At 43.0% G+C, this 18398-nt stretch overlaps 1 protein-coding gene across 1 annotated transcript in view; it reads left to right on the plus strand.

Moving 5' to 3' along the window:
* The window catches only part of LOC116357763 (sterile alpha motif domain-containing protein 10-like), a 156565-nt gene that overhangs the window by 65487 nt on the left and 72680 nt on the right, over positions 1 to 18398 (plus strand). The window contains exon 2 of the mRNA XM_031806348.1: positions 16608 to 16789. Coding sequence (XP_031662208.1) covers positions 16608 to 16789 — 182 coding nt within the window. The remainder of the gene's footprint in view (positions 1 to 16607; positions 16790 to 18398) is intronic.

Raw genomic sequence — 18398 nt, forward strand, 5'->3', positions numbered from 1 at the left:
AGACGTAGACCTAGGGAAAATCTGCTATGTATTTTCTGCTTTCCACTCTATATTTAGAGTTTTCTATTTCATGTATTACAGAAAGCGTGAAATTACTACAAAATGAAGTTCGGCCGCTCTCAGATTAAGTGGCCAAAATGTGGGGGTGGATGTTTTTAGCCCCCAGAATTAGAATGTCCTCTTTTGGAGCAAATGAGTACTGTTCAAAAGTGGTATGGTATTCTACCGTGGGATTTGGATTGGAACAACCTTCCATGGTACAAGACATAATAACTTATTGTCTTTTAAAAAGGGGAATAGCTTGGAGATTTCAAAAGCTTTAGCTGTGATATGGTTAAGTGGTGGTGACCAAATGATGACGAACCAAAAAAGGTTTTTTCTACATTTTTTTTGCTAATTCATTCAACTTAAAAAACTGAAATATCCAATTTATATAAGTATTCAGACCATTTACTCAGTGCTTTGTTTAAGCATCTTTGGTAGCGATTACAGCCTCAAGTCATCTTGGGCATGACGCTACAAGGCACATCTGTATTTGGGGAGTTTCTCCCATTCTTCTCTCCAGATCCTCTCAATCTCTGTCAGATTGGATGGGGAGCGTCACTATTTTCAGGTCTCTCCAGAGACGTTTGATCAGGTTCAAGAACGGGCTTTGGCTGGGCCACTCAAGGACATTCAGAGACTTGTCCAGAAACCATTGGTGCTTTGTCTTGGCTGTGTGCTTAGGGTCGTTGTCCTGTTGGAAGGTGAACCTTCCTGTGCCTTTTATTGAGGAGTGGTTTCCGTCTGGCCACTCTACCATAAAGGCCTGATTGGCGGAGGGCTGCAGAGATGGTTGTCCTTATGGAATGTTCTCCCATCTCCACAGAGGAACTCTAGAACTCTGTCAGAGTGACAATCGTGTTCTTGGTCACCTCCCTGACCGAGGCCTTTCTCCCCCGATTGCTCAGTTTGTCTGGACGGTCAACTCTAGGAAGAGTCTTGGTGGTTCCAAACTTCTTACATTTTAGAATGATGGATGCCACTGTGTTCTTGGGGATCTTCAATGCTCTTCAATGATCTTCTGTGCCTCGACACAATCCTGTCTCAGAGCTCTACGGACAATTCCTTCAACCTCATGGCTTGGCTTTTTCTCTGACATGCACTGTCAATTGTGGGACCATATATAACATCTGTGTACCTTTCCAAATCATGTCCAATCTATTTAATTTACCACAGGTGGATTCCAATCAAGTTGTAGAAATATCTCAAGGATGATCCATGGAAACAGGATGCACCTGAGCTCAATTTTGAGTCTCATAGCAAAGGGTCTGAATACTTACGTAAATAAGGTTCTTCTGTTTTTATTTGTAATAAATGTGCAACATTTTCTAAAAATAATAATAGTTTTGTCATTATGTGGTACTGTGTGTAGATGTATTTGTATCCATTTAAAGGGTTCTGAATACTTTCAGAAGGCCCTGTATGCAGTGAACATCAGAGGTATTTCAAACCTCCTCTAGATAGAAGACTGTAATTCAAGTGAAGCATCTTTAACTTTCCTCTGTATTTCCACCCTCTCTTCCTTTCTCTTTCATTGTCTCCTTCCTCTCCCTCCATTCGTGGTCACTCTCCTCTCCTCCTCTAATCCCCTCCTCTCATCTCCTTCCCTCACTCCTCTCCTCCCTCTCCCCTCTAGGTGATAATATATTTTATTGAGAACGACTGTAGCACTTAACACAACATCACTTACTGAGGAGGTCGAGATGGGGGAGATGGCCTGGCTCCAATCTGATCAAATATATATAAATATAGACAGACAGATGGCCAAGGAGATATATACTCTATCCTGCTGAATCGTAGGAAAGGTACAGAGAGAGTGCTATGGCACACACAAGTATACAACTGAGACTGCGTCATAAAAGAGACCAGGAAACACACATTGGAGACAACTTTTTAAAACTATATTAAACACCTGATTTCCCATAATGTCACCTTCTGACCTTTTATTTCCTTTGTTTTGTATTTATTTAGTATGGTCAGGGCGTGAGTTGGGGTGGGCAGTCTATGTTTGTTTTTCTATGATTTGGGGATTTGTATGTTTCGGCCTAGTATGGTTCTCAATCAGAGGCAGGTGTCATTAGATGTCTCTGATTGAGAATCATACTTAGGTAGCCTGGGTTGCACTGTTTGTTTGGGTGATTGTCTATGTTGATTGCTTGTGTCATCACAGTTCTCATTTAGCTTCACGGTCGTTATTTGTTTATTGTTTTTGTATTCAGTGTTCAGTACTTTCTTTAATTAAATATCAAGATGAACACAAGCCACGCCGCGTTTTGGTCCTCCTTTCCTTCAACAGAAGAATCCCGTGACACATAAAGAGCACTAATTCTGAGCTTTTGTCAAATGTACTGCACTAGAAAGTATAGGGTGTCATCTGAGAAACATTCTCTGTTCAATTTGACTGCACATATCCCCTTGGGCTTTGCCCTTGACTCTGAGTCTCTCTCACCTTTCACCAATGATACATATGTCTGATGTGTCGTTTACTGCTCTGCAGTGAATATCAGAGGTCATTCAAACCTTCTTCTCTGGATAGAAGACACTCTAATCAAATCAAATGTATTTGTCACATACACATGGTTAGCAGATGTTAATGCGATTGTGGCGAAATGCTTGTGAGCTGAGAGTGACCTGCAAATGAAACCATAAGCTCTGATGTCAGTTATAGTGTTGTGTCAATGAAGGTGGGGACAGTAGTTAATCATGCGTGGCTGGTCTTAAAGGCTCAGTGCAGTCAAAAATGTGTTTAATTTTATTTTTATATATTTCCACACTATGAGATTGGAATATTATTGTGAAAATTATGATAATGCCCTTTCAGTGTTAGACATGTTCAAAAGACTGCCTGAAATCTCTGCCTATTTTGTTGGGATGAATGAGTTAATAGACCAATAAGCAAGAGAGTTCCAAACCTCTCTGCTAATAAGAGCACGTTCTGTTTTCCCTTCCCTACTCAGACCACTCCCAGACAGTCCGAGCAAAATTCTTGCTTGAGAAATTGCCATTTGCTAAGAAGCTATTATGGTACTTAATTGTTGCCCCTAAATGATTTGAAATTGAGATAAACATTGGATCCTTAATGAAGAGGTGTATATCCTGTATAGTACTGTGTATATCCTGTATAGTACTTGGTATATCCTGTATAGTACTTGGTATATCCTGTATAGTACTTGGTATATCCTGTATAGTACTGGGTATATCCTGTATAGTACTGGGTATATCCTGTATAGTACTGGGTATATCCTGTATAGTACTGGGTATATCCTGTATATTACTGTGGATCCCATTCCCTAGCCAGGAGGTTCACTTTATTAAACAGAGGCCAGTTTAGTTCACTGTTTTATTTATGTATTTTTTTATTTCACCTTTATTTAACCAGGTAGGCTAGTTGAGAACACCTTTATTTAACCAGGTAGGCTAGTTGAGAACACCTTTATTTAACCAGGTAGGCTAGTTGAGAACACCTTTATTTAACCAGGTAGGCTAGTTGAGAACACCTTTATTTAACCAGGTAGGCTAGTTGAGAACACCTTTATTTAACCAGGTAGGCTAGTTGAGAACACCTTTATTTAACCAGGTAGGCTAGTTGAGAACACCTTTATTTAACCAGGTAGGCTAGTTGAGAACACCTTTATTTAACCAGGGAGGCTAGTTGAGAACACCTTTATTTAACCAGGTAGGCTAGTTGAGAACACCTTTATTTAACCAGGTAGGCTAGTTGAGAACACCTTTATTTAACCAGGTAGGCTAGTTGAGAACACCTTTATTTAACCAGGTAGGCTAGTTGAGAACACCTTTATTTAACCAGGTAGGCTAGTTGAGAACACCTTTATTTAACCAGGTAGGCTAGTTGAGAACACCTTTATTTAACCAGGTAGGCTAGTTGAGAACACCTTTATTTAACCAGGTAGGCTAGTTGAGAACACCTTTATTTAACCAGGTAGGCTAGTTGAGAACACCTTTATTTAACCAGGTAGGCCAGTTGAGAACACCTTTATTTAACCAGGTAGGCTAGTTGAGAACACCTTTATTTAACCAGGTAGGCTAGTTGAGAACACCTTTATTTAACCAGGTAGGCCAGTTGAGAACACCTTTATTTAACCAGGTAGGCTAGTTGAGAACACTTTTATTTAACCAGGTAGGCTAGTTGAGAACACCTTTATTTAACCAGGTAGGCTAGTTGAGAACACCTTTATTTAACCAGGTAGGCTAGTTGAGAACACCTTTATTTAACCAGGTAGGCTAGTTGAGAACACCTTTATTTAACCAGGTAGGCTAGTTGAGAACACCTTTATTTAACCAGGTAGGCTAGTTGAGAACACCTTTATTTAACCAGGTAGGCCAGTTGAGAACACCTTTATTTAACCAGGTAGGCTAGTTGAGAACACCTTTATTTAACCAGGTAGGCTAGTTGAGAACACCTTTATTTAACCAGGTAGGCCAGTTGAGAACACCTTTATTTAACCAGGTAGGCTAGTTGAGAACACCTTTATTTAACCAGGTAGGCTAGTTGAGAACACCTTTATTTAACCAGGTAGGCTGGTTGAGAACACCTTTATTTAACCAGGTAGGCTAGTTGAGAGCACCTTTATTTAACCAGGTAGGCTAGTTGAGAACACCTTTATTTAACCAGGTAGGCTAGTTGAGAGCACCTTTATTTAACCAGGTAGGCTAGTTGAGAACACCTTTATTTAACCAGGTAGGCTAGTTGAGAGCACCTTTATTTAACCAGGTAGGCCAGTTGAGAGCACCTTTATTTAACCAGGTAGGCCAGTTGAGAACACCTTTATTTAACCAGGTAGGCCAGTTGAGAACACCTTTATTTAACCAGGTAGGCCAGTTGAGAACACCTTTATTTAACCAGGTAGGCTAGTTGAGAACACCTTTATTTAACCAGGTAGGCCAGTTGAGAACACCTTTATTTAACCAGGTAGGCCAGTTGAGAACACCTTTATTTAACCAGGTAGGCAGGTTGAGAACACCTTTATTTAACCAGGTAGGCTAGTTGAGAACACCTTTATTTAACCAGGTAGGCCAGTTGAGAACACCTTTATTTAACCAGGTAGGCTAGTTGAGAACACCTTTATTTAACCAGGTAGGCTAGTTGAGAACACCTTTATTTAACCAGGTAGGCTAGTTGAGAACACCTTTATTTAACCAGGTAGGCTAGTTGAGAACACCTTTATTTAACCAGAAGGGCTAGTTGAGAACACCTTTATTTAACCAGGTAGGCAGGTTGAGAACACCTTTATTTAACCAGGTAGGCTAGTTGAGAACACCTTTATTTAACCAGGTAGGCTAGTTGAGAACACCTTTATTTAACCAGGTAGGCTAGTTGAGAACACCTTTATTTAACCAGGTAGGCTAGTTGAGAACACCTTTATTTAACCAGGTAGGCTAGTTGAGAACACCTTTATTTAACCAGGTAGGCTAGTTGAGAACACCTTTATTTAACCAGGTAGGCTAGTTGAGAACACCTTTATTTAACCAGGTAGGCTAGTTGAGAACACCTTTATTTAACCAGGTAGGCTAGTTGAGAACACCTTTATTTAACCAGGTAGGCTAGTTGAGAACACCTTTATTTAACCAGGTAGGCTAGTTGAGACCACCTTTATTTAACCAGGTAGGCAAGTTGAGAACACCTTTATTTAACCAGGTAGGCAGGTTGAGAACACCTTTATTTAACCAGGTAGGCTAGTTGAGAACACCTTTATTTAACCAGGTAGGCTAGTTGAGAACACCTTTATTTAACCAGGTAGGCTAGTTGAGAACACCTTTATTTAACCAGGTAGGCTAGTTGAGAACACCTTTATTTAACCAGGTAGGCTAGTTGAGACCACCTTTATTTAACCAGGTAGGCTAGTTGAGAACACCTTTATTTAACCAGGTAGGCTAGTTGAGAACACCTTTATTTAACCAGGTAGGCTAGTTGAGAACACCTTTATTTAACCAGGTAGGCTAGTTGAGAACACCTTTATTTAACCAGGTAGGCTAGTTGAGAACACCTTTATTTAACCAGGTAGGCTAGTTGAGAACACCTTTATTTAACCAGGTAGGCTAGTTGAGAACACCTTTATTTAACCAGGTAGGCTAGTTGAGAACACCTTTATTTAACCAGGTAGGCTAGTTGAGAACACCTTTATTTAACCAGGTAGGCTAGTTGAGAACACCTTTATTTAACCAGGTAGGCTAGTTGAGAACACCTTTATTTAACCAGGTAGGCCAGTTGAGAACACCTTTATTTAACCAGGTAGGCTAGTTGAGAACACCTTTATTTAACCAGGTAGGCTAGTTGAGAACACCTTTATTTAACCAGGTAGGCTAGTTGAGAACACCTTTATTTAACCAGGTAGGCTAGTTGAGAACACCTTTATTTAACCAGGTAGGCCAGTTGAGAACACCTTTATTTAACCAGGTAGGCTAGTTGAGAACACCTTTATTTAACCAGGTAGGCTAGTTGAGAACACCTTTATTTAACCAGGTAGGCCAGTTGAGAACACCTTTATTTAACCAGGTAGGCTAGTTGAGAACACCTTTATTTAACCAGGTAGGCTAGTTGAGAACACCTTTATTTAACCAGGTAGGCTGGTTGAGAACACCTTTATTTAACCAGGTAGGCTAGTTGAGAGCACCTTTATTTAACCAGGTAGGCTAGTTGAGAACACCTTTATTTAACCAGGTAGGCTAGGTGAGAGCACCTTTATTTAACCAGGTAGGCTAGTTGAGAACACCTTTATTTAACCAGGTAGGCTAGTTGAGAGCACCTTTATTTAACCAGGTAGGCCAGTTGAGAGCACCTTTATTTAACCAGGTAGGCCAGTTGAGAACACCTTTATTTAACCAGGTAGGCCAGTTGAGAACACCTTTATTTAACCAGGTAGGCCAGTTGAGAACACCTTTATTTAACCAGGTAGGCTAGTTGAGAACACCTTTATTTAACCAGGTAGGCCAGTTGAGAACACCTTTATTTAACCAGGTAGGCCAGTTGAGAACACCTTTATTTAACCAGGTAGGCAGGTTGAGAACACCTTTATTTAACCAGGTAGGCTAGTTGAGAACACCTTTATTTAACCAGGTAGGCCAGTTGAGAACACCTTTATTTAACCAGGTAGGCTAGTTGAGAACACCTTTATTTAACCAGTTAGGCTAGTTGAGAACACCTTTATTTAACCAGGTAGGCTAGTTGAGAACACCTTTATTTAACCAGGTAGGCTAGTTGAGAACACCTTTATTTAACCAGAAGGGCTAGTTGAGAACACCTTTATTTAACCAGGTAGGCAGGTTGAGAACACCTTTATTTAACCAGGTAGGCTAGTTGAGAACACCTTTATTTAACCAGGTAGGCTAGTTGAGAACACCTTTATTTAACCAGGTAGGCTAGTTGAGAACACCTTTATTTAACCAGAAGGGCTAGTTGAGAACACCTTTATTTAACCAGGTAGGCTAGTTGAGAACACCTTTATTTAACCAGGTAGGCTAGTTGAGAACACCTTTATTTAACCAGGTAGGCAAGTTGAGAACACCTTTATTTAACCAGGTAGGCAGGTTGAGAACACCTTTATTTAACCAGGTAGGCTAGTTGAGAACACCTTTATTTAACCAGGTAGGCTAGTTGAGAACACCTTTATTTAACCAGGTAGGCTAGTTGAGAACACCTTTATTTAACCAGGTAGGCTAGTTGAGAACACCTTTATTTAACCAGGTAGGCTAGTTGAGAACACCTTTATTTAACCAGGTAGGCTAGTTGAGAACACCTTTATTTAACCAGGTAGGCTAGTTGAGACCACCTTTATTTAACCAGGTAGGCAAGTTGAGAACACCTTTATTTAACCAGGTAGGCAGGTTGAGAACACCTTTATTTAACCAGGTAGGCTAGTTGAGAACACCTTTATTTAACCAGGTAGGCTAGTTGAGAACACCTTTATTTAACCAGGTAGGCTAGTTGAGAACACCTTTATTTAACCAGGTAGGCTAGTTGAGAACACCTTTATTTAACCAGGTAGGCTAGTTGAGACCACCTTTATTTAACCAGGTAGGCTAGTTGAGAACACCTTTATTTAACCAGGTAGGCTAGTTGAGAACACCTTTATTTAACCAGGTAGGCTAGTTGAGAACACCTTTATTTAACCAGGTAGGCTAGTTGAGAACACCTTTATTTAACCAGGTAGGCTAGTTGAGAACACCTTTATTTAACCAGGTAGGCTAGTTGAGAACACCTTTATTTAACCAGGTAGGCTAGTTGAGAACACCTTTATTTAACCAGGTAGGCTAGTTGAGAACACCTTTATTTAACCAGGTAGGCTAGTTGAGAACACCTTTATTTAACCAGGTAGGCTAGTTGAGAACACCTTTATTTAACCAGGTAGGCTAGTTGAGAACACCTTTATTTAACCAGGTAGGCTAGTTGAGAACACCTTTATTTAACCAGGTAGGCCAGTTGAGAACACCTTTATTTAACCAGGTAGGCTAGTTGAGAACACCTTTATTTAACCAGGTAGGCTAGTTGAGAACACCTTTATTTAACCAGGTAGGCTAGTTGAGAACACCTTTATTTAACCAGGTAGGCCAGTTGAGAACACCTTTATTTAACCAGGTAGGCTAGTTGAGAACACCTTTATTTAACCAGGTAGTGTAGTTGAGAACACCTTTATTTAACCAGGTAGGCTAGTTGAGAACACCTTTATTTAACCAGGTAGGCTAGTTGAGAACAAGTTCTCATTTGCAACTGCGACCTGGCCAAGATAAAGCATAGCAGTGTGAGCATACAACAAAGAGTTACACATGGAGTAAACAATTAACAAGTCAATAACACATTAGAAAACAAAGGGGGGGGTCTATATACAATGTGTGCAAAAGGCATGAGGAGGTAGGCAAATAATTACAATTTTGCAGATTAACACTGGATTGATAAATGATCAGATGGTCATGTACAGGTAGAGATATTGGTGTGCAGAAGAGCAGAAAAGTAAATAAATAAAAACAGTATGGGGATGAGGTAGGTGAAAAGGGTGGGCTATTTACCAATGGACTATGTACAGCTGCAGCGATCGGTTAGCTGCTCAGATAGCTGATGTTTGAAGTTGGTGAGGGAGATAAAAGTCTCCAACTTCAGCGATTTTTGCAATTCGTTCCAGTCACAGGCAGCAGAGTACTGGAACGAAAGGCGGCCAAATGAGGTGTTGGCTTTAGGGATGATCAGTGAGATACACCTGCTGGAGCGCGTGCTACGGATGGGTGTTGCCATCGTGACCAGTGAGCTGAGATAAGGCGGAGCTTTACCTAGCATAGACTTGTAGATGACCTGGAGCCAGTGGGTCTGGCGACGAATATGTAGCGAGGGCCAGCCGACTAGAGCATACAAGTCGCAGTGGTGGGTGGTATAAGGTGCTTTAGTGACAAAACGGATGGCACTGTGATAGACTGCATCCAGTTTGCTGAGTAGAGTGTTGGAAGCCATTTTGTAGATGACATCGCCGAAGTCGAGGATCGGTAGGATAGTCAGTTTTACTAGGGTAAGCTTGGCGGCTTGAGTGAAGGAGGCTTTGTTGCGGAATAGAAAGCCGACTCTTGATTTGATTTTCGATTGGAGATGTTTGATATGAGTCTGGAAGGAGAGTTTGCAGTCTAGCCAGACACCTAGGTTGTTATAGACGTCCACATATTGTAGATCGGAACCATCCAGGGTGGTGATGCTAGTCGGGCATGCAGGTGCAGGCAGCGACCGGTTGAAAAGCATGCATTTGGTTTTACTAGCGTTTAAGAGCAGTTGGAGGCCACGGAAGGAGTGTTGTATGGCATTGAAGCTTGTTTGGAGGTTAGATAGCACAGTGTCCAAAGACGGGCCGAAAGTATATAGAATGGTGTCGTCTGCGTAGAGGTGGATCAGGGAATCGCCCGCAGCAAGAGCAACATCATTGATATACACAGAGAAAAGAGTCGGCCCGAGAATTGAACCCTGTGGCACCCCCATAGAGACTGCCAGAGGACCGGACAGCATGCCCTCCGATTTGACGCACTGAACTCTGTCTGCAAAGTAATTGGTGAACCAGGCAAGGCAGTCATCCGAAAAACCGAGGCTACTGAGTCTGCCGATAAGAATATGGTGATTGACAGAGTCGAAAGCCTTGGCAAGGTCGATGAAGACGGCTGCACAGTACTGTCTTTTATCGATGGCGGTTATGATATCGTTTAGTACCTTGAGTGTGGCTGAGGTGCACCCGTGACCGGCTCGGAAACCAGATTGCACAGCGGAGAAGGTACGGTGGGATTCGAGATGGTCAGTGACCTGTTTGTTGACTTGGCTTTCGAAGACCTTAGATAGGCAGGGCAGGATGGATATAGGTCTGTAACAGTTTGGGTCCAGGGTGTCTCCCCCTTTGAAGAGGGGGATGACTGCGGCAGCTTTCCAATCCTTGGGGATCTCAGACGAGATGAAAGAGAGGTTGAACAGGCTGGTAATAGGGGTTGCGACAATGGTGGCAGATAGTTTCAGAAATAGAGGGTCCAGATTGTCAAGCCCAGCTGATTTGTACGGGTCCAGGTTTTGCAGCTCTTTCAGAACATCTGCTATCTGGATTTGGGTAAAGGAGAACCTGGAGAGGCTTGGGCGAGGAGCTGCGGGGGGGGCGGAGCTGTTGGCCGAGGTTGAAGTAGCCAGGCGGAAGGCATGGCCAGCCGTTGAGAAATGCTTATTGAAGTTTTCGATAATCATGGATTTATCAGTGGTGACCGTGTTACCTAGCCTCAGTGCAGTGGGCAGCTGGGAGGAGGTGCGCTTGTTCTCCATGGACTTCACAGTGTCCCAGAACTTTTTGGAGTTTGAGCTACAGGATGCAAACTTCTGCCTGAAGAAGCTGGCCTTAGCTTTCCTGACTGACTGCGTGTATTGGTTCCGGACTTCCCTGAACAGTTGCATATCACGGGGACTATTCGATGCTATTGCAGTCCGCCACAGGATGTTTTTGTGCTGGTCGAGGGCAGTCAGGTCTGGGGTGAACCAAGGGCTGTATCTGTTCTTAGTTCTGCATTTTTTGAACGGAGCATGCTTATCTAAAATGGTGAGGAAGTTACTTTTAAAGAATGACCAGGCATCCTCAACTGACGGGATGAGGTCAATGTCCTTCCAGGATACCCGGGCCAGGTCGATTAGAAAGGCCTGCTCACAGAAGTGTTTTAGGGAGCGTTTGACAGTGATGAGGGGTGGTCGTTTGACTGCGGCTCCGTAGCGGATACAGGCAATGAGGCAGTGATCGCTGAGATCCTGGTTGAAGACAGCGGAGGTGTATTTGGAGGGCCAGTTGGTCAGGATGACGTCTATGAGGGTGCCCTTGTTTACAGAGTTAGGGTTGTACCTGGTGGGTTCCTTGATGATTTGTGTAAGATTGAGGGCATCTAGCTTAGATTGTAGGACTGGCAGGGTTAATATGCATATCCCAGTTTAGGTCACCTAACAGAACAAACTCTGAAGCTAGATGGGGGGCGATCAATTCACAAATGGTGTCCAGGGCACAGCTGGGAGCTGAGGGGGGTCGGTAGCAGGCGGCAACCGTGAGAGACTTATTTCTGGAGAGAGTAATTTTCAAAATTAGTAGTTCGAACTGTTTGGGTATGGACCTGGAAAGTATGACATTACTTTGCAGGCTATCTCTGCAGTAAACTGCAACTCCTCCCCCTTTGGCAGTTCTATCTTGACGGAAGATGTTATAGTTGGGTATGGAAATCTCTGAATTTTTGGTGGCCTTCCTGAGCCAGGATTCAGACACAGCAAGGACATCAGGGTTAGCAGAGTGTGCTAAAGCAGTGAGTAAGACAAACTTAGGGAGGAGGCTTCTGATGTTGACATGCATGAAACCAAGGCTTTTTCGATCACAGAAGTCAACAAATGAGGGTGCCTGGGGACATGCAGGGCCTGGGTTTACCTCCACATCACCCGCGGAACAGAGAAGGAGTAGTATGAGGGTGCGGCTAAAGGCTATCAAAACTGGTCGCCTAGAGCGTTGGGGACAGAGAATAAGAGGAGCAGGTTTCTGGGCATGGTAGAATATATTCAGGGCATAATGCGCAGACAGGGGTATGGTGGGGTGCGGGTACAGCGGAGGTAAGCCCAGGCACTGGGTGATGATGAGAGAGGTTGTATCTCTGGACATGCTGGTAGTAATGGGTGAGGTCACCGCATGTGTGGGAGGTGGGACAAAGGAGTTATCAGGGGTATGAAGTGTGGAACTAGGGGCTCCATTGTGAACTAAAACAATGATAACTAACCTGAACAACAGTATACAAGGCATATTGACATTTGAGAGAGACATACAGCGAGGCATACAGTAATCACAGGTGTTGAATTGGGAAAGCTAGCTAAAACAGTAGGTGAGACAACAGCTAATCAGCTAGCACAACAACAGCAGGTAAAATGGCGTAGACTAGGCAACAGGGCCAACAGAAAACAAACAAGCAGAATGGAGTACCGTGATTAATGGACAGTCCAGCGTGCATCAGCTATGTAGCCAAGAGATCAGTGTCCAGGGGGCAGCGGTGGATGGGGCAGGGAAGCTGGACTGGCGAGTGTTATCCAGGTTTAAAAAAACTAACAATGACTAAATAGCTTGTAGCTAGTTAGCTGGTTAGCTTCTGGAGGTTCTTGAGTGTGTTCTAAAAATAAATAAAAAATAATAGCGATTCCGTATCACATTGGGTGAGGCAGGTTTCCGGAAGGTATAAACAAATTAAAAGTCAAAAGAGATAGAAAGTAAATATGGGTCCGGTGGGCGTTTGGGACGCGGCGATTCAGGCGGTTAGCAGGCCTGTGCTAACAAGCTAACAGTTTGTAGGCCCGGGCTAGACAAGGTAGCAGTTAGCGGACCGGAGCTGGACAAGCTAGCAGTTAGCAGGCCGAATTAGCAAGCAGGGAGATAGCGAGGGCTAGAGAGTTAGCCTTTGGGGGACGTCGCGATGGGGTGAGTCTGTTTATTCCTCTTCATGCGGTGACATCGATAGACCGGTCGTGGGCCCGGGTATTGTAGCTCAGGAGTATGCTACGGTGGTAGCGCAGGCCGGGCTAGCTTCAAGCTAAGTGGGTGGAAACGCTAGCCAGGGGTAATCATCCGGGGTTGTGGTTTAGCTAGATAGCTAGTTGTGAAGATCCAGCGTATTTGGAAGCTTAGGTTTAGCAAAATGTTTTTAAAGGGGTAGCTATGTAAAAAACGAAAAATATGTAAAAAAACAAAAAATAAACGAAAAATAAACGAAATATACAGGGACACGACACGACAGGACGACTTACTGCTACGCCACCTTTCACAATCTTGACTGTGAAAGGGTGCTGGCTGATGAAAGCACTTTGTCTGGAACACTTTCAAAGGGACTGGAATAGATTGGGTATATGGTTGGTGCTGGTAATAACCCACTAAAACCTGTAGACACTGTTTATCTGGAACACTTTCAAAGGGACTGGAATAGATTGGGTATATGGTTGGTGCTGGTAATAAAGCACTAAAACCTGTAGACACTCTTTATCTGGAACACTTTCAAAGGGACTGGAATAGATTGGGTATATGGTTGGTGCTGGTAATAAACCACTAAAACCTGTAGACACTCTTTATCTGGAACACTTTCAAAGGGACTGGAATAGATTGGGTACAGTGCCTTGCGAAAGTATTCGGCCCCCTTGAACTTTGCGACCTTTTGCCACATTTCAGGCTTCAAACATAAAGATATAAAACTGTATTTTTTTGTGAAGAATCAACAACAAGTGGGACACAATCATGAAGTGGAACGACATTTATTGGATATTTCAAACTTTTTTAACAAATCAAAAACTGAAAAATTGGGCGTGCAAAATTATTCAGCCCCCTTAAGTTAATACTTTGTAGCGCCACCTTTTGCTGCGATTACAGCTGTAAGTCGCTTGGGGTATGTCTCTATCAGTTTTGCACATCGAAGAGACTGAAATCTTTTCCCATTCCTCCTTGCAAAACAGCTCGAGCTCAGTGAGGTTGGATGGAGAGCATTTGTGAACAGCAGTTTTCAGTTCTTTCCACAGATTCTCGATTGGATTCAGGTCTGGACTTTGTCTTGGCCATTCTAAAACCTGGATATGTTTATTTTTGAACCATTCCATTGTAGATGTTGCTTTATGTTTTGGATCATTGTCTTGTTGGAAGACAAATCTCCGTCCCAGTCTCAGGTCTTTTGCAGACTCCATCAGGTTTTCTTCCAGAATGGTCCTGTATTTGGCTCCATCCATCTTCCCATCAATTTTAACCATCTTCCCTGTCCCTGCTGAAGAAAAGCAGGCCCAAACCATGATGCTGCCACCACCATGTTTGACAGTGGGGATGGTGTGTTCAGGGTGATGAGCTGTGTTGCTTTTACGCCAAACATAATGTTTTGCATTGTTGCCAAAAAGTTCAATTTTGGTTTCATCTGACCAGAGCACCTTCTTCCACATGTTTGGTGTGTCTCCCAGGGGGCTTGTGGCAATCTTTAAACAACACTTTTTATGGATATCTTTAAGAAATGGCTTTCTTCTTGCCACTCTTCCATAAAGGCCAGATTTGTGCAATATACGACTGATTGTTGTCCTATGGACAGAGTCTCCCACCTCAGCGGTAGATCTCTGCAGTTCATCCAGAGTGATCATGGGCCTCTTGGCTGCATCTCTGATCAGTCTTCTCCTTGTATGAGCTGAAAGTTTAGAGGGACGGCCAGGTCTTGGTAGATTTGCAGTGGTCTGATACTCCTTCCATTTCAATATTATCGCTTGCACAGTGCTCCTTGGGATGTTTAAAGCTTGGGAAATCTTTTTGTATCCAAATCCGGCTTTAAACTTCTTCACAACAGTATCTCGGACCTGCCTGGTGTGTTCCTTGTTCTTCATGATGCTCTCTGCGCTTTTAACGGACCTCTGAGACTATCACAGTGCAGGTGCATTTATACGGAGACTTGATTACACACAGGTGGATTGTATTTATCATCATTAGTCATTTAGGTCAACATTGGATCATTCAGAGATCCTCGCTGAACTTCTGGAGAGAGTTTGCTGCACTGAAAGTAAAGGGGCTGAATAATTTTGCACGCCCAATTTTTCAGTTTTTGATTTGTTAAAAAAGTTTGAAATATCCAATAAATGTCTTTCCACTTCATGATTGTGTCCCACTTGTTGTTGATTCTTCACAAAAAAATACAGTTTTATATCTTTATGTTTGAAGCCTGAAATGTGGCAAAAGGTCGCAAAGTTCAAGGGGGCCGAATACTTTCGCAAGGCACTGTATATGGTTGGTGCTGGTAATAAAGCACTAAAACCTGTAGACACTCTTTATCTGGAACACTTTCAAAGGGACTGGAATAGATTGGGTATATGGTTGGTGCTGGTAATAAACCACTAAAACCTGTAGACACTCTTTATCTGGTACACTTTCAAAGGGACTGGAACAGATTGGGTATATGGTTGGTGCTGGTAAGCTTTATCCGCGCTGATTTTTAACCACTAAAACCTGTAGACACTTTTTATGTCTCCCAACATTCCTCAGTTATTCACCAAATCATTATCCGTCCCTCCCACTCTCTCTATCGCTCTACTCCTCCTTCTCTCTCCATCTTTCTCTCTCTTCGCCCATAACCAGTCGATTTACAGTTCACTGACAGGACTCTCCACTCTCCTTCCTCTTCTTCTCTCTCCCTGCTAAGTTTACTTGGAAGGCCCGCTCAATGCTTCTCCTCCTGTTCTCTCCCTTCTGTCTCCTCATCTCACCCCCTCTCTCTCACCCTCTCTTTCTGCTGTTCTCTCCCTTCTGTCTCCTCCTCTCACCCCCTCTCTCTCACCCTCTCTTTCTCCTGATTTCTCCCTTCTGTCTCCTCCTCTCACCCCCTCTCTCTCACCCTCTCTTTCTGCTGTTCTCCCCTGCAGTAATCTCTGTGATATTCAACCCCACAGACAAACAACATAGGACAGCAGAGAGAGGGACCACAGAATCGACAGAGATGGGGGAGAGAGGGGAGAAAGCAGACAGGAAAGACATCACTGCTCTCTGAAATACATTTCTCTCTTCAGTCTCTTTTCTTTCCTTTTTTGTTTCTTCATAATGTTTCTCTGAACTCTGTATCACCTCTGCTCTACGGAATAGTCTCTGGCTTGTCAGCTATGAGCAGATTTACACCAGAATTGTCCTTTTGGCTCAAAACTCAAAACACTGTCTCTCTGTCACTATGATACACAGAACTAAATAGAGACTGGGGAGAGAGAGAGGGGCAGGAGAGAAAGGGCAGGGTTACAGTAAATTACAGAGTTATAGAACTGTAGTAGTAGTCACATTGTGATTGAAGAGTTTTTGTTAAATTAATCGTGGATTTGAGTTTAATATTTTTAAACCATATTTTATTTTTCGTAAGTGATTTCTTATTATATATACAGTGTGTTTTATGACTACTATGACATGGCCACATACAACTGAGAGTGTTTTTAACTGAATGGTTTTGGGGATTTTATTCAACAAGCTCTCGGTCTCACGTCAGAATTAGAAGTGCCATGTTTCTCAAACGTCTAATAAACTAAACTGTCTGTCTGTCTGCAGCTGCGTCCAGCTTCAGGTTCTGCCGTGCATCCCTGGAGCAAACCGTTTCTGCAGAGGAGCTAAGCTACCAACTGCCTCGCCGGCCAGGGTCTAGTCTCACCTGGCATGATGGGAGGGGACAGATGAACACGTACACACGTGCCGTCAAACTACTGCAGCAACCTGGCTCAAAGGGCATACAGGTATAGTGGGCATAGTTTGGCTTTGGAAAATGTTCAAACCCCATGACTTTTTCTACATTTTGTTATGTTGCAGCCTTATTCTAAACTTGATTAAATAAATAAAAAGTCCTCAGCAATCTACAAACAATACCCCATAATGACAAATACAGAAATACCTTATTAACATAAGTATTCAGACCCTTTGCTACGAGACTCAAAATGGAGCTCAGGTGCATCCTGTTTCCATTGATCATCCTTGAGATGTTTCTACAACTAAATTGGAGTCCACCTGTGGTAAATTCAATTTATTGGACATGATTTGGAAAGGCACACACCTGTCTATATAAGGTCTTATAGTTGACAGTGCATGGCAGAGCAAAACCCAAGAAATTAGGTTGAAGGAATTGTTTGTAGCGCACCGAGACAGGCTTGTGTCAAGGCACAGATCTGGGGAAGAGTACCAAAACATTTCTGCAGCATTGAAGGTCCCCAAGAACACAGTGGCCTCCATCATTCTTAAGTGGAAGAAGTTTGGAACCACCAAGACTCTTCCTAGAGCTGCCAGCCCGGCGAAACTGAGCAATCGGGGGAGAAGGGCCTTGGTCAGAGAGGTGACCAAGAACCAGATGGTCACTGTGACAGAGCTTCAGAGTTCCTGTGTGGAGATGGGAGAACCTTCCATAAGGACAACCATCTCTGCAGCACTCCACCAATCAGGCTTTTATGGTAGAATGGCCTGACGGAAAGCCACTCCTCAGTAAATGGCACATGACAGCCCACTTGGAGTTTGCTAAAAGGCACCTAAAGTCTCTCCGACCATGAGAAACAAGATTCTCTGGTCTGATGAAACCAAGATTAAACTCTTTGGCCTGAATGCCAAACATCGCATCAGGAGGAAACCTGGCACCATCCCTATGGTGAAGCATGGTGGGGGAAGCATCATGCTGTGGAGGTGTTTTTCAGCGTCAGGGTCTGGTCAGGATCGAGGAAAAGATGAATGGAGCAAAGTACAGAGAGATCCTTGTTAAAAACCTGCTCCAGAGCACTCAGGACCTCAGACTGGGGCTAAGGTTCACCTCACCTTTATAATAAAATCATTACCTGCATAATCACAGTTGTGGTCACTTTCGAGAATGGTGTTGTCCTGCTAATAGAACATACATGCTTACTACTGTTCACATTGCTGCGCTTATAATGTGAAGAAATAGCCTAATAGTTTATCAAAATGTTAAGCAAAACATTCTCATCTGTTGTGTCAGGCTCATTGCTTCAAACAGGTTTTTCGATGGTAGTGGTTGTATTAATTTGGGATCTATCGCATCCCACAACTGTCCCAGACTATGTTTAGGAATATTTATTTCTCGTGAAGAATAGGTCAGCTTTTGTACTATGGGGGACAGTAGATTGACATATCCTATTGCTTTTGCTGTTCGTTAGGCCTACTCATCTTGTTGGCTGACAAAGTAAATGTGGACAGTTCTTCCAATATCTTCAATATGCACCTCTGAATTGGATGAGGAAGCACGCAGTTGCGTCCCCGACAGACATGTAAGAAAGACCCAATCACATGACTGAGAGCGATGTGAGTGAGAGGTCGCTTCCTCAAAGTGTCAACAGTCTTTAGACATAC

This window comes from Oncorhynchus kisutch, linkage group LG27 (genome assembly GCF_002021735.2).
Source record: "Oncorhynchus kisutch isolate 150728-3 linkage group LG27, Okis_V2, whole genome shotgun sequence".
In the NCBI taxonomy this organism is placed as follows: domain Eukaryota; kingdom Metazoa; phylum Chordata; class Actinopteri; order Salmoniformes; family Salmonidae; genus Oncorhynchus; species Oncorhynchus kisutch.